The sequence below is a fragment of the Lepidochelys kempii genome, chromosome 10 (assembly GCF_965140285.1).
Source record: "Lepidochelys kempii isolate rLepKem1 chromosome 10, rLepKem1.hap1, whole genome shotgun sequence".
In the NCBI taxonomy this organism is placed as follows: Eukaryota; Metazoa; Chordata; order Testudines; family Cheloniidae; genus Lepidochelys; species Lepidochelys kempii.
Window position 1 is genome coordinate 49,765,403 of NC_136389.1, and position 26,600 is coordinate 49,792,002.

Genomic DNA, 26,600 nt, shown 5'->3' on the forward strand with positions numbered 1-26,600 from the left:
TGCCTGCACTGGGTTGGTGATACAGGGCCCCATGTCCTGCCTGCTGCTCCTAGGCAGGCACCCAGTGCAGGGCTGCGCTCAACCAGCTGCCCTGTCCTTGCCCACCCTGACTGCACCTTTGTGTCACATCATATGCCCCCCGGCCATTCTTGGACACCCCCGACTCAGGGCCTTTCATGGGTGTCGTGTCATGTCATGGGGCATGGGCGTACGATAAGGGTGGGTGTCTGTTTGACTGACACGCTCTTTCATTCCTTACATCCATACCTTACCCCCCTCCCCGCCAACAGGGTTGCGGCTCCTTTAAGAGCAGAAGGGGGCGCCATCTTAGGTACCTCCCCCATCATGTGACAAAGGCAGCCGCCATCTTAGGCTCCTTGCTTGTACCTTCCCGGGGGTCACGTGAGGCAGGCGGGCCAGCTGGCAGCGGCGGAGCGGAGAGGGGCAGCAGCGGATGGGCGCCGGAGTGATGGGGCAGTGCGGGATCACCTCCTCCAAAACCGTCCTGGTCTTCCTCAACCTCATCTTCTGGGTGAGCCGGGGGGTCCCTGCGGGCCTGGGCTGACGCGCTTACTCTCTGCGAGGGGCTCGGTGCCTGCGGTGGGGCTGGGGGCCGAGGGGTTCTTGACTCGCTCCCCTCAGTCCCAGGCCCCCCTCCTCGGATCTTCGGCGGTGGGGCTCAGCTCCGGGCCGGGTAGAACCTTCCCCTGGGCGGGCAGGAGACGGGGGTCTAACGCGGGGGCAGCGCCCTCGTGTAGCTTGGCGGGGTGCTGGGGGCTGCCCTGAGCTGGGGTGTCTAGTCGGACGCGGGCTTGGGAGCCCCCGCGCTGTAGCCCTGTCGGGGCTGTGCCGTGCTGACGGCGCCGAGGGCTGACGGGAGGGTGAATAATGCTGGTGACGGACCGGGCTGTGTCACTGCTCACACTGCCTTCCAGCAGATAAACCCCCCCAGGCCTCCCCTTGGAGGGGAGAGGCTGAAAACACTCATCTTCTGCTTTCTAAATAAGTTATGTCGCTTACAAGATACCTTTTCCAGTTTTGGGTCACAAAGATTCAGTAAATGCAAATTAATGTGATAGGTGGGCTGCAGGGTGATAGGGATCTGAGAGGTACCCTAAGAGGTTTCCGAAAAACCGTACTTGATTTGGGCCTGGTTATGAAGTTTTTGTTTTTTAGCTCTCTTTGCTGAATTCATTCACTTTTCTCAGTGTTGTTTGTGATCATTAATTTCCAACTATCTAGCTAGGGACTATATCCCAAATAATGTATGGTTGGGGGCAGGTGGGCACACACATTTCCTTGTAACCCTTTTAGTGGCATAAAGTAGTAATGTGCCCTTGCATTATAGTCTCAGTGTAACTAATCATAGACTTTTTTAATTTCTTGCAATAACTGCAGTACTTTACCCTTCCCCTGAACCTTAGCTGCTTTAGCTAAAAACCATGCAGACAGGAAGACCAAAGCTTATCTGGGTTAGTAGAATAGTAGATCTTTGTAAGCCATGTTTATAAATGTGGGCAGATTGTGCTATATTGTTAACATAAAATACAGTGTCATGTTGGCTATATCAGTACACCCTAGCTTAAGTAAAGGAAACACAATTTACAAATGATATGGTTGTGTGTTTAGAGTGCACGCTTTCCAGATGGATGGATTGGAACTGGGATTACAGTAATGCAAGATTGTTGTCCCAGCTGTTCAAAAATCTCAGGCTTTGGAAGGGGAAGGGGTAGTGGGTAATGGAATATTAGAACACAAATAACGTTGATATAAATAGTTTCACTCTTCAAAATGGGGTTGGTACTAAATCTAATATCCCCATGTTCCATGGTGTGTGTTTTGATCTTAAATGTTTAAGATGAAATTTCTCACTAAATATATATTTTAGTGACCCAGGGTGGTCCTGCAAAATCTGTATATATGTGCTGCCTCCTGTCCCAGCATTTCTGACTGGATTTGCTTACACTGAGATGAATCATACACTTGAGGTTTGTTTGATTTTTAAATCGAGTGATGCATGTGCCATTTAGCCACAATAGCCTCTATAATATCGCTATTCATTTGGAGCAGTGTATTGTTGGGTGTGGCTTTTAAAGGTAGGTTTGTGTTCTGTATTATGCTAAATATACTGTAGCTTGAACCAAATATTCATCCTGTGAAATTGGTTATACATGGTTGTAACTACCCATGTAATTGTGTTGTAACTGGTGTATTTTTAGAGAGTTTAAAATAGATTGTTCTTACTTGGTTAAAGATATAAATTGGATTAGCTATTGAATGAGCACAACTGAGTTTGTGGTGTCATATGACTGCTTATCATAGGTTTAGTGATGTCTTCATATGTTATGTACTTGAGAGAGAATTTTTTGCATTTACTGCCTCCAAGTATATAATTGTATAGTGACTCATTTTATGTAGTGACTGTTCAAGTTAAACAGTGGTTGGACAGCTGACTACTGTCATGGGAATCGTTCTGTGCAGGGTTATGAGGTTCCTGATTTACAGTAATGCTATTACCTTGGTTTGTGTTGAGAAACTTGAGAATGCATCATTTAAAACGCTGTGAAATAGTGTCTAGTACCATATGAAAATGTCTAATCATTTTTATTTCAGTGGGTTTGTGCTCCCAAAAATTGGATATTTTTTGGTAGGGAGTGCATTCAGGGCAGTTCTACTAATATGATCAATTGATGCTTAGCTGCCTGGAGAAGAGGGTAAGTATGACAGAATTTTGAATTCAGCTGGCTTGTGTCGTGATTTTGGTTTCACAGTTTGTGGCATCAAAATGGGGAATCGTAGAATACCTTCCTTTGCAAACATCAATTCTGGGATTAAAAATCTGGATCTTCAACTTTAAATGCCAGAAGAGAAGGAAAAAATTCAGCTTTTGTTCCATCATCTAAATATTACTTCCAATGCATCCAGTGAAGTGAGCTGTAGCTCATGAAAGCTTATGCTCAAATAAATTGGTTAGTCTTTAAAGTGCCATTAGTACTCCTTTTCTTTTTGCGAATACAGACTAACACGGCTGCTGCTCTGAAAACTAAATATTACTTGTTGCTTCCTGCTCTGGGCTCAACATACTGCATTAATATTTGGGGTCAGCTTTGTTGGTTAAGTAATATGTTCCTTATTATCTCAGCCATCTTCGATTTTTCATCTTTGTGTAGTTCCAGTTCTGTTAATTGGATCCTCCAGACTTTGGCCGTAGATTACAGCCTGCAATCTGTCAAATAACTCTAAAATCTCCTGTGATTGGTTTTATAAATTTAGTCCAACTCTGAGTCGCACATAAAATATTGTTTGATCACAGTTTTCCTCATGGTCCATTCTCAATACAAATATAACAAACTGCTGTTGGGTGTCAGTGTAGAGCTCTCAGGAGGATTGTCTACCAACTTTCATCAGGGAGACTGGGTCGAAAATTCTACTACTTTCTATCCATCAATATGCAGATGCATGGTAGTTGAGGAATTGGAACTTCCATAATGTGTTAACTCTCGAGTATTGTTGTTTTCTAAATACAGTTTAAATAGTGTGCTTGAATACCCCTGATGTTTTACAATTGCCGATGTTTAGAATGATTGCATCTGAGAAGCTCTCACTTTTCACTTTTGTAGTCTGAAGACCTTTTTGTACTTGTCTCTACAATCTTGTGTCACATCTTCAACTTGGTTCTGTGGCATTGGTTTTTTGGTTGTTGGGCCATTTCTCATGTTCAAACAGCCATCTTGTGTTTAATGCCAATGCTTATTCTTTCACTTTTTTCCCTTTAATACTTCCTCTTTCTTCATCTATATATAGCATCTGGTATTGGACCTGTGAGTTTTAATCTATCTAGAGCAGCATATCCAGGGCAAAGTTCACTTAATGTTTTTTTTCTTGATCATTTTATGCTCCATTGAAGATAATGCTTTCTTAAAAGAAACTTGCAACTTTTTTTTTCAAATTCAAGCCTCTGTCTTTCAGTATTAATGGCTGATCAGTAGTTAATCTCTGCTGTTTGGGGACAGTAGAGACTTTGTGAATTAAGCCGATCTTGAAGAGCTGTTGTGAGGCCTGGAAGAGGGACTTAAAGTATCATGTTTAGATGTTTGACAGATAGCATTGAGAATATCTTATTTTCAGTATCCCCAAACTGTCCAGGTTTTGTTCTTCCATTTCATTACAGTTTCATTTAAGAAGAAACAGATCATGTACTACTTGAGATGAGCATGAATCTTTTGTATCTTGCTGTAACTCTTGACAAGGTTTACTTTAGTGTTGTTTTCACTGTTTCAGTTTATTCTATTTCTGGTTTCTACCACTTATGTCAGTTATGCTAGCATGTAATCACTAAATGCTAATCACTCATTTGCAGAACAGATCAGCAGCATTTCTGTTTCTTATAGTAGAATAAGAGAGTCACCTACTGAACACTAACAATGAAGTCTGAAAAATGAGATGGGCTGTTCATTTTCTTGCAGCCCTATGTTATAAAATCCCCTGCCCATCTTTCACTTTTCCTAGAATCTAACATATCAAGTCTGCTAACAGGTAACCACTCCAGCCACTTCTAGTTCTTCATCCAGTAACTTAATTTTACCCACAGGGCTGCCTTTGTCTCCAGTCACCAATGGCTATGCCCGTTCCTCCTCCCCATTAAGCTTCTAGCCACTTCTGTTACTCTCTTACTATTTCCTGGTACACACTGTAGGAACTTTACTGTGCTTTTATTAACTTTTCATAGAATACCTATCAACAAAAATGGTCCAGTCTCTCCTGGAAGCCTGCATCCCCCTCCCCCAATATTCGGGTTCTTTGTTCATTTTATCCTGGTGATACCACTAAACCTATATTCCCTTATTTTTTCATAGAAGGTTGCCACTGAGACAAGTTTTAGCAATTGGAGATAGGTGAGCTGGTATGAACTGACAGTGTTTTTTGTAGGGCTGTGATACAGCCAGCTTGATGTATCATCACTAACCTTCATGCTCCTTTCCAGGCCTCTAGCTCAGAACTTTCAAGATATGCCTGTTCTCCATGCTGTGAAGATCAAGAATTCAGACGTGTCTCTTGAATCGATATACTGTGGACAGATGCATTAAGTCAGGGGGTCTCAAACTGGGGGTTGGGACCCCTCAGGGGGTTGCGAAGTTATTACGGGGGTGGGGGGGAAGAGTTCATGAGCTGTCAGCCTCCACCCGAAACCGGCTTTGCCTCCAGCTTTTTATAATGGTGTTAAATATATTTACAAGTGTTTTTAATTGGGGGGGGGGTCACACTCAGGCTTGCTATGTGAAAGGGGTCACCAGTACAAAAGTTTGAGAACCACTGCATTAAGTTAAACTAGGGTGTTGAAACAAGCCAGCATGATGATTTCATCTTAATATGAAATGGTATATTTTAGCTGCCAATTATAACATGAATTGTCTAAAATATAAATATGAGGCATTCTTAAAAAATTAAAGGTACCCTTACAAGGGAACATTAACAGCAAATATCAGTTACAACTTGATCCTCTCAGAAGGGTCAACCTCCAATAAGTAAATATTGAATTGGTCTACCGCTTATTAATGTTTTCTTGCCAGAGATTAATGAAGGAAGAAAGCCTTTAAATTATAAAGCTATATCTCACCGATATGGCACAAGATTGTCTTGTGCAACCAAAGGACTGCGCATTCTTTTTGAAAAGCTAGATTAGCAATATCTAAATCTTAGACATGGCAGATATTTATGAAGGAATTTAGCTTTTGCTAGTACAGATAATTGAACATCTGAAGTTAGACAGCATCCACCAAACTTTGAAAGAAACAATAGGAAATCACTAGTAAATATTTCCAGAGAATTTTAAACATAACTACAATGGAATAAAGAGATGCTAAAATCTCATTAAAGTTTAAGATAGTAAATGGTACACTCATGAGCATGACTTAGTAAATGGAATAGATTCTGGAACTAACTAAACACCCAATAAGGGAACGCACCAAGTTGTAGTTTTAAGGATTGTTGCTATACTGCCTCACAGGGATTGTATCACTGTTAGCGAGGCAGGATGCCTTTTTAGTAAAAAGGCAAAACAAAAACAGGTATATGATCCAAGACCCCTGTTGCATGGATGCTTTTCTTTACTCAGTAGGCTGAAGTCCAGAAACAGCTTTGCCTCTACCCCAAAATACCACTGGGGAAGGCTACACAGTAATAAAATTGCAGGAAATGCTGCTGACACTGGAGAATCTGATTCCTTCAGAACAACTCCCTCCAGGCATTGACTTCAAACCACAACACTGGTGTACTCTGAATAGAGCGAGAGGTGGTATGGCAAAGATTGGTGACAGTATTACCATGTGGAAGCTGAGAAATTACTCCAAATGTGAATGTGGTAAATGCAGGCAAATATTTGAACACTGCCTGATGCAGTGCCCTCTGTCAACATCCTGTATTCCTGAGGAACCGATAACCTATGATGATGTGTTGTAAAAAATGAGGCCGAGTAGCTCAGGAAATAGATAACATACTTAAGATTACTTATAAATGGGAATATTTCAGAATAGAAGGATGTGCTCATACAGAGAAAAATACTGTTTGAGAATAGCCATTTTTATCAAACAATATTTGCTGTTTATAATAATATTTCTAATCAGGAAAAGAAAACAAATTTACTGGGGGTAAAAGTCTGGAGAAGAGATGATGTATGTTATTGACTCCTGATATACTAGGAGCTTAGGCAGATAAGTGGCTTATGTAAATCAATGACAAATGAGGTCAGAGAAAAAAAAACAAGGAAGGGGCATGTATCTTCTAAATGCTTTCACATTAGAACATTGAAACATGCTACCTAATTCTTGTTTGGAGGTCTCCAGCATTCCACGTGAATCCAGCTTTCCGTGAGGAAAGGAGACTAATATTAAGGAAAATGGGAACTGGTTCTAGTAGCATTTCTGTTGTGTAGCTTCTTCAAGTGTCTGTAGAAGTAGAACAGTCTCTGCATCTGTTCTTTCACTGTGACAACTCTGCTGCAATAGTGGCAAAAGTAGTTTTTAAAAATTATTAGTATTGCATGATCTTGGGCCATGTCTACACTTGCAAGCTTACAGTGGCACAGCTCTACCAATGCTGCTGTAAAGTTGCTCATGTAGCTGCTCTGTGCTGATGAGAGAGAGCTCTCCCATTGACATAATAAAATCCCATAAATGAGTGGCGGTAGCATCCCCCATCAACACAATTCTGTGCTTTGAGCGCTTATGCCAGCGAAACTTTTATGTTGCTCGGGGAGGTTTCCACTGCTGTGGAAGTGAAGATCAGCAGGGCACTTTTGGTGGGAGGAGGGTGTGTATTTTCTGGGAGAGTATACATAAACCATGTTTAAACTTTTTGAACAACTGATCATTTTTAAAACTGTCCTCTTGAAACTGATATGGCATGTTTGAATTATTTCATTTGTTTTGTTTTGAGACAGATTATCAGGCAACACATGTAGGCCCTTGAGCCTGGGAAGATACACATGCTCAACTTGGGGGGAGGGATAGTTCAGTGGTTTGAGCATTGGCCTGCTAAACCCAGGGTTGTGAGTTCAATCTTTGATGGGGCCATTTAGGGATCTGGGGCAAAAATTGGAGATTGGCCCTGCTTTGAGCAGGGGGTTGGACTAGATGACCTCCTGAGGTCCCTTCCAACCCTGATATTCTATGAACTTTAAACCCACTAGTAGTCCCACTGAACTCCATTAAATAGTCATGTGTTTTTAAGTTATTGCAAGATCAGAGCCTTTAATGTTTCCAACTTCTGAGAGTTCTTACAATATTTGTTTTCATAGTGTTTTTTTTAAAATGGGGCTTATAGCTAGTAGCAGCAAAAACAAGTTGGAAAGCTAAATGTGGTATCACTGAAGGGTTTGGGACGGGGTATGGGCTATGGGCTGGGACCAGGGATGAGGGGTTTGGGATGCAGGAAGTTTGAAATATAGTTTTATCCAGCAAAGGAACACTTTACTGCATGGAAAAATCTTCATTGTTCTTGTGCAGTACAAGGAATCTGGAAACAATAGAGAATCAGGTCAAGTTACAAACATTCCCTATGAACCAGAGCATACAGAAAGAATGAGTGTGATAGGTCTCTCTGTATATTTGAAACTTTCAGGCCAATGGTCTACTGCCTCTTGTAATTAGAGATATTTTGTGTATATAATGCTAAGTGCAAATGAATCTTAGCTCAGCCTTTTGCTTACGTGGCAAAAGTAATGTAATCTTTGTTCTGAAAAAAGAAAAGGAGTACTTGTGGCAGCTACAGTTAAAGTTAATTTAGCATGTATACTTGTGTTACATTGCTTTTAGTTTTAAAACAGTCTAAAAATCATGAGGATCATTACTGCCTTATTATACAAAAACAATTCTTTCTGCTTATTTGCAAGCTCTTCTGAATAAACTGCAAGATCTGACAGATGCTCTAACAATCTTTCAAAGTATACAGGTTATGAAGGATTGTTAGGCTGTCAGATCTTACACTGAAACAGTTTATTCAGAAAAGCTTTCAAATAAGCATCAACATCTTAGTATGTACAAAAGGTAGAAACGAGGAATATCTTAAACCCCATTTGGATTTATTAACTCTTACATCTAGGCCAGATCAGACCCTGAAAAAAGACTGATCCAAAGAACTCAGTATGGTTTACTTAGCTTCTCCAAGAAACACAATACCCTAAATAGTCATTCACAAGGTAGCCTGTGACAATTCTAGAGAAATTTTTCAGAGTAGCAGCCATGTTAGTCTGTATTCGCAAAAAGAAAAGGAAGTACTTGTGGCACCTTAGAGACAAATTTATTTGAGCATAAGCTTTCATGAGCTACAGCTCACTTTGATATTGCATGATGCTGTATTATTTTCAAAGAATGATTATATAAATATACAAAAAGCTATTCAGATAATCTTTCCTAATATTCAGCCATTTTTCTTCAATTGACTTGTCCAACGCTTGTACCATTTTAACAACTCCTTTCTGGCCTGTTGATGCACGTCACACTTTAGATTTACCAAGCTCCCTTTCCCTCCATATGCTTATGTGCAAAGATATATTTCATGGTATGTCTACACTTATGGCAGTATGTAGAGTAGACACCGCGTGCCCAATTAGCATAGGTATAAATAACGTGGAGGATGAGGCATAGTTTAGATGGGTAGAGTACATACACACCAGAATCCTAGAATGTATACTCTACATGGCTCTTTGTGCCCAGCAGTGCCTCCCACATATGTTCTTTTAAACATGTAGTGTTGCTCTGTCTCCCTGTTGCCAGAGCTGTTCACTGTGGTGTGGCGCTACCTGTACCCTACATGCCATCACAAGTAAAGATAATCATTCTTAAGTCATCCCTGTGGCTTATGCTCTAATAAATTGGTTAGTCTCTAAGGTGCCACAAGTCCTCCTTTTCTTCCTGTGGCACTGGTCACTCTGCCCTTTCCTGAACCCACTCTAGTTTGTGGGTGTTGTTTTAATCCATATCCACTTTGTCCAAACGGATTTAAGCCTAATTATTACAGCACACAAGTTTAGTTGACTTTCCTTGATTTGGGTATTCGTGAAAGGTTAATGCTTATTTTCTCTAGTTCAATTTCTAATATTGCTTTTACGTTCTAGAGCATTATATATGAAATACATCTGTGTGAATCATATGCAATGCATATAACTGATGTCATTTTAAGTGATGTTACAGTAAGAAAAGTGGCTATCACTGAAATGGCATCTGTTTCCTCAACCCATCTGTTTTCTCTGTCTTGCATCTGACTAGAGCAACCAAAAAGCTTTTACTAACTTTTACTGTAGAGCCATTGCAGTGCTGCGAGTGAGCCAGATTCTTTTCTAACTCGAACAACAGCAGAGTTGTTAAGAGCTCTGACTAGAGTCTGATGGTGATGTGAGTGCCAGAAAAAGATGACTTTAGATCTTAGACTAAAAGAAAGGAGTACTTGTGGCACCTTAGAGACTAACACATTTATTAGAGCATAAGCTTTCGTGAGCTACAGCTCACTTCATCGGATGCATACAGTGGAAAATATAGTGGGGAGATTTTATATACACAGAGAACATGAAACAATGGGTGTTACCATACAGTTTGTAACAAGAGTGACCAGGAAAGGTGAGCTATTACCAGCAGGAGAGCAGGGGAGAGGGGAACCTTTTGTAGTGATAATCAAGGTGGGCCATTTCCAGCAGTTGCCGAGCAGTAGGGAGGGAAATAAACAAGGGGAAATAGACTGGATTTGCAAACTTGTATTGTTTGTTAGGCAAAGAATAAAATCTCAGTGTCTTTTTTTTCTCAGATCTTAAGCATATGTTAAGAGATTGTGTTCTTAAATTTAATTTGACAATACATAAGATAATTCTGCTTCTAACTTAAATCTTCTGAATACAAGTTTTAAACTAGTATCTTGTCCATTATTAATTTAGGTTATAAGAATTTTGGTTGCAAGCTTATTTGGTTTGAATAAATCTTTTTCTAGCTGGATGGTCTTTCTCTGCTATATTGATACATACCCTATCTTAAACAGGTTGTAAAAACACACAAAGCAGCAGCAATATGATCTTGATATTCATGAATAAGGATAGAAATTTGGAAGTCAATGTGTGAGATTAGGGTGGAGCAGTATGCTGATTCACTTAAGATCTTATCTTCCAATGTAAATTGACGTTAAAGATTCTGGTGAATGGTAACTTAAGTGTTTAAATGTTCTTACATGTGCAGCGCTAGCTTTTAAGTCTTCAGTTGCTGTAATTTAAGTGCTTTAATGAAAGTTTTTACTTCAAAATATTCATTATGATATTACTTTGATAAGCACCACATGTTTTATTCTGGATCAGCATTTTGATAGTATTAGTGGAACTCACGTCAATTTTTATTTTAGAAAGTACGTCTCAAACTGTAAAAATTGTAGAATCTCAACAAATTGCAAAGATCCTAAGATTATAGGATTGACAACTGCTTTGCATTAAAAAAAAAAAATTTCCTTCCCAAATTATTCCTATGAAGCTATATGCTAAGTCTCAGCTCCCCTTCTATGAACTGGGTTTTCTTGGGTGGGGGGAAGAGAGAAGCCACTTAAAATTCCATTTAAAACATAGCAGAGAAGGACAAAGAGGCTCACAAATGGTGCTGATTTCAGTCTTCCTTTGCACTCTCTTCATATCTGGTGACCGCTGCAGATGGTTTTTCCCTCTGCCACCTTGCAAAATACCACATTTGACAAGCCTCTTAATCCTTTGAAGTGGGGGATGACATCACTGGCACATTCACATGTTTCATTGCTAGGCAACACTTAATGTAATTCCATTGTTCCCTGGCTCCCCTTTGGTTCTTCACTTTATATCCCAAATGTGCATGTCTGCGTTCCATTCTGTACATAAAATGCTAGCGTATTAGAGTTGAGCTAGAACTTTAGTTGTTTAGCACAGGGAAGACAACTAGGTTTTGAAGGAAATAAGCCATTAAACATAACTCTGCTAAAATGTCTCATTTTTGTGTTTTGCCCCGAGCTGATTTTTTTCAGTTTAGTATCTATGTAGCACCTTATGTATTCAGTGTTGTGTGCAAATGTGAACTTATTAGATAACTAATTGGAAGGGGTGTTGAGATTCATATTACTTCCATTTTATAGAGGCAGAGGTGAAATACCTTGCCCACGGCCACCCAGTGAGCCACCAGCAGAGCCATGATTAGACTTTGAGAGTGCCTGAATCTCTCATCCTTGTTTGTTCTTTCAGACTGTTACTCTGAATGCAATGTATAGTTGGAGTTTCTGAATCTTCTGCATTTAACCTGTTGATTCAGCAATCATATCTCTCAGCCCTAACACTTCTATTATGGTAAATTCATGTAGTTTATGTGAAATGCTGTCAGATGCATAAAGCATAGTAAGTCAATTTTGCCTATGTTTTATGCTGTGACAAGGGGGAGGGGAAACTTTTTTTTAAAGCATACTTCAAAGGTCTTCAGATATGTTAATGGCCATTTTAAATTCAATTGTTCTCCATGTCCTTTGAAAGTAGGACAAGAAGGTAATGCTCTTAATCTGTAGCAAGGGATATTTTAAGGTAGATATCAGAAAAACTTTCTAAATATAAGGGTAGTTAAGTTCTGCAATAGGCCTCCAAGGGAAGTTGTGAGTTCCCCAGCATTGGTGATTTTTAAGAACAGATTAGACAAATGTCCGTCGCAAATGGTGTAGGGTTTACTTGGTCCTGCCTCAGCACAGAGGATTGGACTTGATGACCTCTTGTTGTCCCGTCCAGCACTACATTTCTACAATTTGTAAAACAAAAGTTGGTAGGAGGTAACAGGCAGGTGTAGAACCAGAAGTTCTTTAGCTCATTTTAATCAAGTATCAGCTCTGTAAAATTGAAATACTTGTACAACTGAACAGTAGCATTTGTACTTCTTTACCACTTCTGTGGCTCCTATTCTCAGAAAAGTCTGAGAAGTTGTTTGGGTCCCGTGTTGTACATTCAAGAGGACCTGTAATGGTAAAAATGTCTTTATCCTTTTTTTCCAAAGATTTGTATTTTCTTCACATGAGAATAAGACCTGCTTATGACAGCAGGAGTGTAGTTCTCAAATAGCTTCTGAAACTTTGCAGCAAGAGGAAACTTCAGCTGAGACACAATTTGTTTTGATAGTAAAGTTTCACACTAGTTAACCAGCAGATTATTCCTTCCTCCCCTCAATATTTTATGTCCTACATCACCATGAAGTCTAAAATAAATTACACACAGCCAAAATTTATAGCTTTCATTGTTAACTGACATGCTCACAGATTAAGGCTAATATAGTCACTAATGCCTTAGGTGAGCAATTCCATTTTTAGGCACTGATCTGGGACTTAAACTTATCCAAATACTGACTTATTTTAACTTTATCCCTGTTCATATCTTACCATGTTTACTACACCATTTAACATCATTCTAGTGTCACGTCTCGTCTTCTCTTTCTGGTCATTTAATATCTTCCTAACAATTTCCCTTCTTATAAATGTTTATTTTAAAAAAAAAAAATCCAGGCACGCTCATGTTTACTATTTACATTATTTAGGTTACTTGTATATTAGATCCTTCCCCATCCCTGCCCGCACACTCATTGTGTTTAGATTGTAAGCCCTCCAAGGTAGGGACCCACTTCATTCGTGCAGTTATTAACACAGTAGGGCCTACTGTAATACAAATACATAGTAGCATTAAGATATAAATATTAATATGCATCTGCAGTTAAACTACATAGCACCAGGGTCCCATCAGACGAGACACAAACTGGATAAACCCCCAGAGCTACACTGCATGTAACTTCATATGTACAGATTCAGTATATCATCACTTTTATTCAAGTTCAAAACAGAGTGTACCCCATGGGGGAAATGAAGACTTAGATTAACACCTTTTAGTATTGGAGACAATATAACACATTGAATCTGAGCTCAGATTCAGGATTAGTTTCATGTTTCTAGCTCATTAAAGCCCCCATAATGAACTGTCTTGATCCATTTTAACTCAGTTTAGATAAATAATGATATTCAGGGTCATATAAAAACTCTGTAAAACCAGTTTGAATTAACGCAAAATGATCTCAGTGTTCTAAAGTGATAGTCCATTTCTTTCAATACAGCTAGCTGTTCCTGGCCTAGGGAACTCTGAAGGTTTTGGTAAAGCTTGTAACTTACTAAATGAATGTTAAGTACTAGCCAGATCTATTGCAGTATACTAATGTAGACCAGGAGACAGTGTAGTGACTATTAACTTCACTTGGTGTAAGGGTGCCCTGTTGCGTTTGACAGTCTTCCATCTGACAGACAGAATATTATAACTGAGTACACAGCATCCATTATTTTATTGCATCAGCTTACCTTATAGATGGCCTAGTTCTCCCATTTAAGCTGTTCAGTGCAGAATTTACCTTGAGTGTTCTAGATGCTGACATGGGGCCAGGGGGATGTGAAGAGAGAACACTGGGTTCATTGTATAACTAGAAAAGGGAATACAGAGGCAGAAGTACTTGCTGCTACTGGTGTACAGTGTACTCTCACGGGTCCAGTCCCGTGATTTTTTGAGAGTGTAATTCCATTGAAATCAGTGGAAGTCTTACTGCAGTTGGAATTCAGGATCAGAATGAGATTTTGCATGCACCAGTTTAGAGTTAGAATTTTTCAATAAGTTGCATCTCTACATTTGTAGTAGAGGGAGCAATAAGATCTTCAGCATGAATCTGCCAGTAAATTACAGCAGTATAGGTAATGATTTCCTCTTTGTGCAGAAACTGGCTAGTTCGTACAATAATACTTCTGAGAATGTTTCCTTTGAAGTTGAAATCTTACCATATGTATTCTGTAGATACGCACCACACTGATAATACACAGCGATTGTCTGACTGAAAATTTTTATTTGGACTGGAGATACTACCTATTTTAAAATGGAAAGCTTGTTACATACCTTTCACAAAAGGTATCTTGGTTTTAATTTAATCTTTTCCTTACCAAATAAAAATTAATGCATCTTAGAGTATAAAACAGTTCCTGTATCTGAAGGAAGAACTCTCTGGATTATCTGCAAGTAGCTAGCTGTTTGGATTTAACAGAGTCTGAGGGCTTGTGGACACTGGCGCTTTACAGCGCTGCAACTTTCTCACCCGGGTGTGAAAAAACCTGAACGCAGCAAGTTTCAGCGCTGTAAAGCACCAGCGTAGACAGCACCCCAGTGCTGGGAGCTACGCCCCTCGTGGAGGTGGGGTTTTTAGAGCGCTGGGAGAGCTCTCTGCCGCGACTACACAAGCCACCTTAAAGTGCTCCAGTGGCAGCGCTTCTACATTGCCAGTGTAGACTAGCCCTTAGGGTATCTCTACACTGGCAAGTTTCTGCGCCACAAGTTACACCACTTTGATTAAAATGCTGGAATTAAACCACTGTTGCGTGTCCACATTGTGTTCCTTGTGACGCTGGAGCACATCCACATTAGCAGCTCTTGCAATGGCAAAGACAGCAGTGCATTGTGATAGCTATCCCGCTGTGCACCTGGCTGCAGGGTGCTCTGGGAAAGGTTTGCAATGCCTCATGGAGCAAGCACAGCATCAGATGATGCAGGTTTCCCAATCCCATTGTTCCATGAGCATCCCACTGCGTTGCCAGCTGCTTTTCAACTGAAGTTGGTAGGGGGAGAGCGTGTGAGTGTATTGGGTGGGGTGGGGGGAGTAGTGTGTTTTGGGGGGACAGTGTGTCAGCATGCTGTCTTATAAGTTCAGACAGTGGCAGGAAACAACCAGCCCTGAGGCAGGGGGAGGGAGGAAACCCCAACATCAGCCCTGGGCTCTCTGCACAGTGCGCACACATAGGGTGACTAGATAGCAAGTGTAAAAAATCAGGATGGGGGTGGGGGGTAATAGGTGCCTATATAAGAAGCCCCCAAAATCAGGAGTATCCCTATAAAATCAGGACATCTGGTCACCACACACACACACCCCCACCCCTGCTTCCGTTCAACAGCACGAGCTGCTGTATTCCATGTTAATGGCTTGCTTTATGTCCTGAAGCAGATCAGCACAGCGTTCAAGGGCTCTTGGAAATGATGCTTTGAAAGGGGAGGGGTGCACATCTCCAGGGCTGCTGAGTTCAAAACAATGAGCAGAGCATTCACTGAGGCATTATGGGACAGCTTCGGTGGCCAATTACAGTGCAGAAAGCAATCAAGTGTCTACACTGGCAATGGAGCGGCGGAGCCTCTGCGCAAATAGCCTTACGACTCTTGTCGAGGTGGTTTTTTGCAGCGCTGCAGCTGAGGAGTTTCTGCGCACAGCGTGGCTTGGCAGCATGTACACATTGGCCGTTTGAGTGCAAAAAGCTGCTTTACTGCGCAGAAACTTGCCAGTGTTTACAAGCCCTTACTGTCAACAGTATTAGGAGTGTTTCAGAGCAGCAGCCGTGTTAGTCTGTATTCGCAAAAAGAAAAGGAGTACGTGGTGTATGGCAGGTTATTTAGGGCGAGTCTACACTGGCAATATTAAAGCACTGTCGCGGCCGCACTTTAACGTGCCTTGTGTGGGTGCGGTGCAGCGCAGGGGCAATGTCTACACTGGCACTTTACAGCACTGAAACTTGCGGTTTTTTCACACCCCTGAGCAAGAAAGCTGCAGCACTGTAAATTGCCAGTGTAGACGAGCTCTTGGACAATCATATTAGTTCATGGGACGCATGTTTGGGAAGGGGGCACACAGGAGTGCAATGTTCGCAACACAACCTCTCTCTTTCCTTATTTAAGGGTATGGAGGTCAGGTAGAGGTGAACTGACTCCAGTGTTTATCTAGTTTAAATGCAGATGAGTTTGGGGTTAGACTGGGGTTCAGCCTTTCACCTAATATAACAGATATCTAGACTAGGTAAAACATTGGAGTTAACGATCCACTAACCTCCACTTTCCCCAGTCTAGGTATAGCCAATACTTCACCAGTCATCAGGTAAGTGTCTATAGCTGTGGTCATACAGAAGGACTGTTTTATTGACATTAGAAATGCTTGCTAAGGTACTCATTATGAAATTATAACCACTTGTAGAGGAGTGTGTTTAAAAAATAAACAAACTAACTGTTGGGATTTATGGAGAATTTGATGACCCTATTTTTTTTATGTGTGTGTAGGCAGCAGCAGGCATTCTGTGCTATGTGGGAGCCTATGTCTTCATAACGTATGACGACTACGATCACTTCTTTGAAGATGTCTATACGCTTATTCCAGCAGTGGTTATAATAGCTGTGGGGACACTTCTCTTTATTATTGGACTTATTGGGTGCTGTGCCACAATCCGTGAAAGTCGCTGTGGACTTGCCACTGTAAGTTGCTGTGTTTCACATGAATTTTTGAGGCTTTATTGCATGTTCTGATATATATTTGGCCTTAGTGTTCCCTTTGAATGAACAGAGCCTTACTGATAGTGTTTAAAATGGACGCTGTCAAGTACGTTTTGGTTTTTAGATATTTACTCTTGTAATCTTGTTTTACAAGCGCAGTTTTTTTTCTTATTTTATCCTAAAACACTTCTCAGTTTTTTTGTGTTGGAATGTATTAAATCAGTATTTTTTGGTATTGAAACTTTATCTAAGGTCCTTCCAATGTCTCTATTTGGAACGATCTGGTAAAAGTAAAAAAGATTAATACTGTTAACGTTCTTCAGGGTACATCTGTATTCAATCATTTAAAAAAAATTCTTTAAAACACATTTGTGCTTAAGAAAGCTGAAACTTAAAACGGAATAGGAATAGGGGCTGTGTTGTCCAAGCTGTACTTGTGTTTAAATTAGTACTTCAGTTTCTGTCGCCGTTTGCCATCTATTCACTTATTTTTACTCAAATACATGTTATGTATATGGTACTAATGTGTTTAAAAAATTGTGTCCCATAATAGATAAGTGTCCTGTGGGCTGTAATACTTTGGTCCAGTTTTGGTTAGATTTCATCTGCAGGTGCTGGGTGGCATTGGTGGCCTGTGATATACAGGAGTTTAGACTAGATCTGGTGGGCCCTTTGGTACTTAAACTCTGACTTGATTTCCTTGTCTGACTACTTTAACCTTCTCTTGCAGTTGACTTTGGTGTTCTCTTAAAGCTACTAGAATGGAGAAACATATACATGGCTGCAGTATGCCAACATATGGCTGTCTTCTAAATGGACATTTGCCTGAATCTTTGTTGACATTTCTGATTTTTGTTGGCTGCTGAAACCATGAACACTCAGTTACTTAGATGAACTTAAGTACGGATGGATTATTTGGAATGATCCACTTGGTTGACTATTTCTATAAATTAGTTGCCAAGTTAATAACTTGCCTGGCAAGTTTGATAAACCAGAAAGGCAGAGTTTAGGTTTTCAAAAAGCATGTCAGTAAAGCTACATATAATATAAATATTTTGAATTGTATTTAACAGTTTGTGATCATCCTCCTCTTGGTTTTCATCACTGAAGTTGTGGTGGTAGTTCTGGGATACATCTACAGAGCAAAGGTAATAAAAACTTTTCTAAAGTCCAATAAATGTTTTGTTGTAGATTGTGACCAACCTGCTGAAAAAAAAACTTCCCATATTTACTGCGGGTATACTTATGTTTGGGATTTTCTAAAACTGCTGTTGGGTATTGTGAGGATATTTTGATTCTCTACATTGTATAATATCAAAGAAAGGTGCAGGCCTAAATTATAGCAAAGATGAAAAAAATCAAACCTATATTAAAACAGACTTCTTCAGAGGTCTGGAAGTAAGTAGCTTAAGGTTATGGGTTACTCCAAACTTGGATGAAAGATAGCTCATTACTTTTTTTAAAAAAAACCTGATAACTCACTTGCAATTTAATTTTATTCTGGCCTTACAAAAGGGCTACAATTTTTCTGAAAGAGGTAGTGTGGGAATTTATATAACAATTCAGCCTGATGTTTAGCAGGCTTTTGTCGCCTGAAGAGTGAGGTGAAAAGCTGATACGCAGTAAATAGGATCATGCCATAATTGGCATATCTCTATTTGCCAAATATTCTATTGTGTTTTTAAAAGCATTTTGAATCCGTGTGCAGCATAGGTTGCACTGCATTTGGGTATATTGTATATCAATGCTTACCCAACTTGATTTTTTTTCTTTAAGTTGCTCTTCAAGGTATTGTCATAAAGTAAGCAGCCCAAATGGACTGGGTACTTACTGAAAAGTTAGAATAAACAATCCAGCTACATATTTAGTTTCTTTCACATCAGCACAAGACCATCTGATCTAGGCCTTTTATTCATTACTGATTGGCAAATATAATGGAAAACTAAGTTGTGGAAGGAAATGATTCCGTTTTGTCTTAGTAATTAGAAATGAGACATGCCATAATGGAAGGAGCATAGGACTGTAAATCTGGGAACTTCTAAATGCTAATCCTGGCACTGCTTGACTCCATTGCATAGCCTGCAGAAAATCTTGTTTTCTCATCTGTAAAATGGGAGTAACACTAGCATGCTTTGGCTTAATGCAAGATGTAGATATAAAATGCTACTGACATTTCCTGGCCATGACAAACAATTCACATAGACTGGTAAGATGTTAATGCTTTTGTAACTTGTTCTTAATTTGGTATGGCATCTGAACAGCCTTCACCTTATCTTGCTTGGCCTTCTGTATTGCTGCAGATGGAGCAGACAGGCACTGATAACTTGGCATTCTCTTCCACTGCTTTTCATTTTTGTTAGTGTGCCCTGAGAGTGTGTAGAATGTAAACATACATTTTTTGCGTGTTTCTTTGCAAAAGGAAACTTCCCTCAAACAATCCTGCTCAAGGAAACAGCTGAGAAAAGAAATTACCTTGAACTGTCCCCCAAGGTCTGCTGCCTTTAGAACTGTTGGAGCACTGGGATAGTGAGTTCCAAAGTAGAGACTGCTTCAGTGTAAATGTTCCATTAGGGATGTTTAAATCTAGGTTCTATTAAGCATGTTGGGAAGAGAGTAGCTGCTCAAGTAGCCAGAATCTAAACCCTATAGGTAGGACCCTACCAAATTCACAGCTGTGAAAAACATGTCACAGACCATGAAATAACCCCTCCCTGTGAAAGCTAGCTCTTGGTGGGGAGGAGCAGGGCTGGGGGTGCTCCAGTAGGGGCTTCTACTGTTCCCCAGGCTCCAGCTACTAGTCCCCAGGCTGGGTAGGGATGGAACTTACTCTTCCCCTGCACAGCCACTCTTGAGGGGAGATCAGACCCACTTCCGGGTACCTCCTGCGTCTACAGGAAGCTCTAGGGCTGTTGCCCAGCTGTAGAGCTTCTTGCAGCAGGGGGAGGTACCTGACTTTGCAACCCTCCCTCCCGCCCAGCCCCCTTTTGGGTTCGGACTCCAACAGTTACAACACTATCAAATTTCAGATGTAAACATCTGAAAATGTGAAATTGACTAGTTTTCAAATCCTGTGGCTGTAAAATTGACCAGAATGGACAGTGAATTTGGTAGGGCCCTACCTATAGGGCTCTGTAGGTTGAAATCGACACCTTGACTAGTCATTAAAAGTAAAATAGGAAGACACTGCAGTTCCTGAAACTAATGAAATGTTACCTAATGAGCAGCTGTGTTCTACATCAGTAACTTCAGAGTAGTTTTTAGGGGGTAGTTCCCAACAAAGTACAATGCAGTACTCTAGCCTAAAGATCAAAGGTATGGATTACTGTGCTCAGATCTGGGTTGAGCCTCAGCCAGCTCATTCTCTTCCAAATCCCAGTCTCTAAGAACTGGGAAAACAAAACCCACATCATTCAAATCAGATGAAAATGAGACACAGACCTGCCTGTCTGTCTGTTTATGACCCTGGAAGCCAAATATATTGCTTGCTGTTGTCTCACATGACTCTACAGAAGAGGCAAAAAAATAGAACCTAGATATCTGGTAGAAAAGAAGTTGCCCCAAACAACCCTCTACCACTTCGGGGAGGGAGGGAGTGAAATCACTCTAGACTAGCAGAGCATTAATGGCCATACAGTCTTATCAAAGGCTGCTGAAGGATCTGAAAGTATCAACATAGACACCTGATCATTGTTTGTTGCCAGGAGGAGTTAATCAGCAAAGACCAGAGCTGTGTACATCTTATATTCAGAACAAGAGAGTGAACAGGTTTTAAAAAATGGTGTCAGAATTCCTTGTGACAGATTTCCACAGAAGGGAAGACTAAAGACTGGACGGTAGTTGGCAAGATTGAGTATCAAGTGAGACTGAGCCCAGTGACAGCTTATTTGGGGAAGCTGGCATTCTGGACTTCCAAATGGAGGCATAACTAATCTTTGGTGCATTTGAAACTTTCCTACATCCTGTTAGCGATGAGAGGTCTGGGTCCAATTTGCGCACACAGATTTTACCTAGAGCGATGTGTTTCTTCATGCGTTTCTTCATGACAGCAGCCAGCCCATTTCAGATCTTTCATTTTGTCTGCTAAATGAGAAGAAATTTCCTTTTGAAAGATTAATTTCCATATGTAGATAGCTGGGATTAGTCAGTCTGTCAATTGAACGGTTCCAGACTTGTTTTCTGGACAGAATAGTGGAGGCTTTCTTCACCTCTGGCACTGGCCCAGGATTTTAAAAACTCAGTCAGTTGGAGGTCAAGACTTCTGCCATCTGCACTATACCTCTGCCCCATGCGGCTCATCTGTATGGGCTGTTCTACACACACATGTGCATCAAAATAACAAAGGTTGAATTGACACCAGTGTAGCTATTTTGGGGGCAAATTTATGTGTGGACACTCTTTTATTTCAGAGTAAAATTGACTAAATGGAGTCGAGTCAGTAACAAATTTAGCATATCCCCATTTTAGCTAACTTTATTCCAAAACAGACTGGTACCAACATAAATTGATTTCAGTGTACATCTATTTACTTCAAATTCCTCACATTTTGCCTTGGGCCTAAACCTAACCTGGAAGTTATTTCCTCATTTGTTGATATTTTTGAAAGAGTAGGGTAGCAAAATCCATGCTTCTAAGGGAGACTCATTTGCAAACTTAAGTCTGTAGTTGGTGTAGCCTCAACCCCGTAATAAAAGCAATGAAAGAGGGAAAGTGATGTCTTGGCTCAGAAATATTTCAGAAATTTAGATTTTTATAATACTGTATAGATGTCCTGAAGCAGCTTAAGGCCCCAAATTCTGTACAAGGTAGAGTTATTCATCCTCACTTTCTGTGCAGAGTATTTTTAATTGTAGCTTTTAACCATTAGCATTAAATTAATATTTGTGCAAAATACAAACCAATCAGCATTCCAAAAGCGAAGCCATTTCTCCGAAGTACAGTAATCTGTAAAACACAATTAACTCACCTAATTGAATAAGCCTAGACAACACCCTATTATTTGCAGCCGAAAAAAGGACTGTGCTGCCCAGAGTTGTACCAATAGTTTGAAAGTGCACTAATGTTTGCTTTGTAGGTGGAGGATGAAGTTGATCACAGCATTCAGAAGGTGTATGATGCATACAGTGGGACAAACCCTGATGCTGCCACCCGCGCTATTGATTATGTACAGAGACAGGTGAGAGCCAACATAATGGAAAGTTGATTGTAATTGTAGATCTCATGAAGTCCATATTGTATGAGGAGCTCTGAATATCGTTCTATTGCTCTGGGGTTTGTTAGAGGGTGTCCACATTACAACTTTGACCAAGATTATAAACAGTAGCTTGGTCACAATATAAACAGTTAAAACTACTAGTACCCATGACACTTAACTGTTTAGCTGTTGCAAGAGATCTAGGATGTCACATAACTGTCCTCCTGTTACCACTTCAGTGTGCTTTTGGGGGGATTGTTTGCCACTGTTTCCTTTAGTACTTGTCTCCCTTCAATATTTCTCTGCAGTAGGACATCCCAGAATGCACTGCCCCATCTGCTGCTAGCTCGCTATAAAGGTGGACACACAAATGAAGTTGTGGTGGCATAAAAGCTACTTATTGACTTGAAGGGCCATGATTGGCTTTATTTTATCTGTGCCAGGGAATTTTTGGCAGAAAATCTCACCAAGTTTAGACAAGATCCAGTGGTTTCCAGCTTTTTCACCATTGTCAATTTTTAAAAACTAGCCTCCAGAGTTCTCTGCATTAAAACTCCAATTTGTGCATGTGAACAAACGGTACGACTGGTGGGAAGTTTTGGGGTTTTTTGTTGTTGTTTTTCCTGATTCCATAGTGAAGGGAAAGTGTAGCCCAAAAGAGTTGAGATATGTAATTCACCACTGATGCAACTCCACTGTTGGGAATCTCACTGGGACTTTTCCTGTCTATGCTGTAGCCTCAAGTCAGTTTTTCTTCAAACTATTTACCAAGTTTTGAACAGACTTACAAATCCTTGTCATGTAGATATTGGAAACAAAACCATACTAATTACAACAATAGTTTGGTTAGTTTTATAGAGAGATTTGAGATTACTTTGACAGGGTGTTAGTTAGCATCTATACACTACTTCTGACATGCTGTTTCTGGCGGGTTTTTTTTTTGAGTGAAATCTGACTACACATTTAACAAACCAGATGTCTGTCAAACTGTAATTTCCAACTTTTTTGAGTAGGTGTGCTTGGTTTTTTGCAGGTGGGTTGACTGAGTATTGAATAAATGGTAACTGGATATTTATCTATTTGCCCTCTCTATTTTGATGGGTACACAATTGGCATGTTTTTCAATAACTTGGTTTTTTTTAACCCTTCCCATAAACTTGGACTATCTTTGCTAACAGATGAGATCAATTCTTCGTTTCCTTTTGTGTGACCATTTTGTGCTAGGAAGCCCCAGGATGATCACCCAAGGATCATTTGGTGATAAATATCCAATATTTATTTATGTTGGATTACAAATTGTATCCCAATACTCTGATGCTTGGACACGTCCACTATAAAATCTTCTCTCACCACAATTTCTCCAGTACTTCTTCCCCTTCAATGTATGTATATATTTTAACCTACTTGTATAAGCTACTGTTGAAACAGTATTAAAGACATTTTATTTTATCATGTTACACCTTGAGGTTGCTGGTCCTTCTTTTCAGAGCAAATCCCATTCCTCTGGGATAATTTGTCCAGATTCTTTTCCTGGGTATCATATGTGGACACTTTTTTTGTTAAGAAAGCTGTCTGCAAAGATTGATTATAAATTAGCTATTTTTAACTGATCAGATGCCATTGCGTCTATTAAAGTTAGCTTTCTGTATACAACTGTCGTAGGAAGCTGAGAAACATAATGCCTGTTAGTTATTTATGATCTCTAATTTAGAAAAGTTTACTGAATCACTGGTCAACCCTATGTTCCATAGCTCTTCCAATTTTTAAAACTGTGGTTTATGATTTGGATTAAGATCTGGATTATTTGCAAGAAATGTCATTGGCAAGGGGAAAAGTTCTTATCTCTAGTTCTGTTCCCAAACCCATAGCAAAGGATATGCTAGAGGATGTCTGTATATTTCTGAAGGTTCTGATTTTTTTCTTAATCCACAGTAACTCAACAATATTTACACCACAATTTTCTTGTTCAATAAAGTCCCATTGATTGGTTTGGTTAGAGTGCCCCAATCCACTACTGCTTTGAGCTTGCTGGCTTGCTAGTACCATGTAATATTTGGTATAGCGAGTCTCCATGTTTAATGGGTTTGTACAAATATCTGCACTCACTCTTGGTCGCCTTTTATTCTGTGTAAATTCCTCTGTGTTCCTGCTAGGTTTTTATCTGGGATAATTACAGAATAAATGTTAAACAAGGAAGATGTCCTTGGCAAAAGGTTCATTTTTGACTGCGACTGTTCTTCCTGGCCAAGAAATTTGTATTCTTCCCCCAGCTCTCCAGATGTTTTTCACTTGCTGAAGTAGTGGTTTGATGTTTTAAATGATAGAGCTCTTCTAGGTTGTTTGAGATGTGAATTCCCAAGTATCTTACAAAATTTCTTGCCCATTTATACCCAAATGTGTTCTAAAATTATAGCTTCTCTGTGTCTGGCAAACTTAGAGCTAACATTTCAGATTTGGCATAATTTATTATGAATCCAGATGTTTTCCCAAAGTCATGTATTTCTTTAGATACTAATTTATAGGGAAATGTTCTGGTTAACTTTATATACTGATATAATATTTTTATGTACCTTCTGATGTGTTCCTGCAAGTTTTATTCTTGTGATAAATTCATTGTTATCCTCTGTGAAAGAGAGGATGGCCAATGCAAAAAGTAAAGGAGGCAATGAACATTCCTATCTAGACCCTCTGTGTAATTCAAATGGGAGATTTAACCCAACGTAACTCACTTTTTTTGAGCTGGTATGAAGAGCAATTATCCTTTAAGGAACTAGGGGACAAAGTCCATGTGGGACAGGACTTGAAGAGCTGCATTAGATTAGGACTTCCCCAGCTTTGGAGAGACCAGTAACTTCTTTAATAGGTTGTGGAACTTCTTCCCCTAACAGAATGTCATTGACGGTACCCCTCAAGGGACCTACAAATTCTGCCTTCTCAACCTGGTAAAATTAAACTGGAAAGCCATCAGGTCCTGGATTTTTACCACTTTTCATACATGCTATTGAATCTAAGATATCTTCCTTCTGTTATTTTTTAATCTCGGGTTTCTTTATCAGTTTTGTTTGTCAGCAAGCCTGCTACTTCCAAATATTTTTGAATAATTTCAGGGCTAGGAATGTCTGATATATAGAGGTTTATAATAAGCAGCAAAAGTAGCACACATTTCATTGGGTGTGCAGCTGTCTTTTGCTGATTGTTTTTAATTGGAGGAATATGTTCTTTAAGCTTTGAACCAGTAGCTTCTCACTTATTTTCTTTTTCGTAAAACATTTGCTTTGTTATACCGAAGAGCTTTTTTGATGGACTCTGTCATCAACCTATTCAATTTCTCCCAAATAATTAGTTCATGTACTTTTTTGAACCTGTTTCTTATGAAAGCTTTTTTTCTGGAGCTCTTTCATTTTTCAATAGAGAGGCTCTGTTTATCAACTGACCCTAAATTCTGCTTTACCCACCTCCTGCAGAAGACCTCTTTTTATACTGTCTTTTATTTGAACATATTGAATAGTGTCCTCATTTAATTGCTGCAAACTGACCTTTGTCCTGGAGAAATAAGCAGTGTTCATTTAAAAAAAAAAATAGTGGGGATGGATCCCAAAGATCAAATACTGCTTCCAATGGGGCATGATCTGACCATGTAATGTACTAGTTTCTGCAGATCTTGTCCACTTCATTAAGGATTTAGAGATGAATCTAGTATATCCATGAGGGTGTGAATAAAATGTGCCACCTCATTCCCTTGGGGGAAGTTTTCTCCATCAATCTGCGACTGAATTGTTGGCACAGTGAAAGCAGTGCTGCACCTGCTTCTCTATCCACCAACTTCTTTATCAGAACTGACCCGGTAAGGAATCCGCCTGCAATTGAAGACACTTCCGAGTTTAACTATTCCTTCCCCAAAGCGTTGCAGTATTTTCAAGTCTCTAAAAAAAAGTTTGTTTTTTTTTTTAATGGGGGATGTACCCTGATCCCACTGTTAATAACCCAGTAATTGTGCCCTTCAATAAGATAAACTGTCCCTCCATGCCTCTGAAAAGGAAAACATGTTTGTTTGCAAATATTCTGCCAACTCCTCTTTGACTGGAGCCAAAAAGTCTGTTGAAACCAATTACCTTTCTTAGCCATAATCTGTTCCTACTGGAAATACATTTTCATGGAGTAAAAAACCCAATTAAAGATTATAAGTTTCTTTCCTTTAATGATTTTATTTAGCCCTTTGACATTCAAAGATTCCTATTTTTAAAAGGAAGAGACACTGAAAATGACTATTTCAATTACTGGAAAAATTGAAATTGTCATTCTTTAGCTGTTGAATGGCATGAACACTTGTGTGCCCAATGTCTGTCTGTCCTTTCTAATTATGCTGTATTCACAATTGTGTGTTTGAAGGCTTGGTTTCTTTTTGTGAACTTCCATATCCATTTTCTTGTATTAATTCCCTTCTTCATTACTCTGAGTTTAAATCCAAAAATAAAATACCAAGGTAGCATAAGAATCATGCCCCAAATGACTGAGTTTTTTGCTGAACCTTAAACCCCTATACTCTCCCCCATGAATACT

The 26,600-nt window shown here is 39.8% G+C and overlaps 1 protein-coding gene across 1 annotated transcript in view; it reads left to right on the plus strand.

The window, feature by feature from the left end:
• The first annotated feature begins 380 nt into the window (after positions 1-380).
• The window catches only part of TSPAN3 (tetraspanin 3), a 37,527-nt gene continuing 11,307 nt past the window's right edge, over positions 381-26,600 (plus strand). The window contains exons 1-4 of the mRNA XM_073303507.2: positions 381-532; positions 16,640-16,831; positions 17,923-17,997; positions 21,921-22,022. Of these exons, the coding sequence (XP_073159608.1) occupies positions 455-532; positions 16,640-16,831; positions 17,923-17,997; positions 21,921-22,022 (447 nt within the window). The 5' untranslated portion in view covers positions 381-454. The remainder of the gene's footprint in view (positions 533-16,639; positions 16,832-17,922; positions 17,998-21,920; positions 22,023-26,600) is intronic.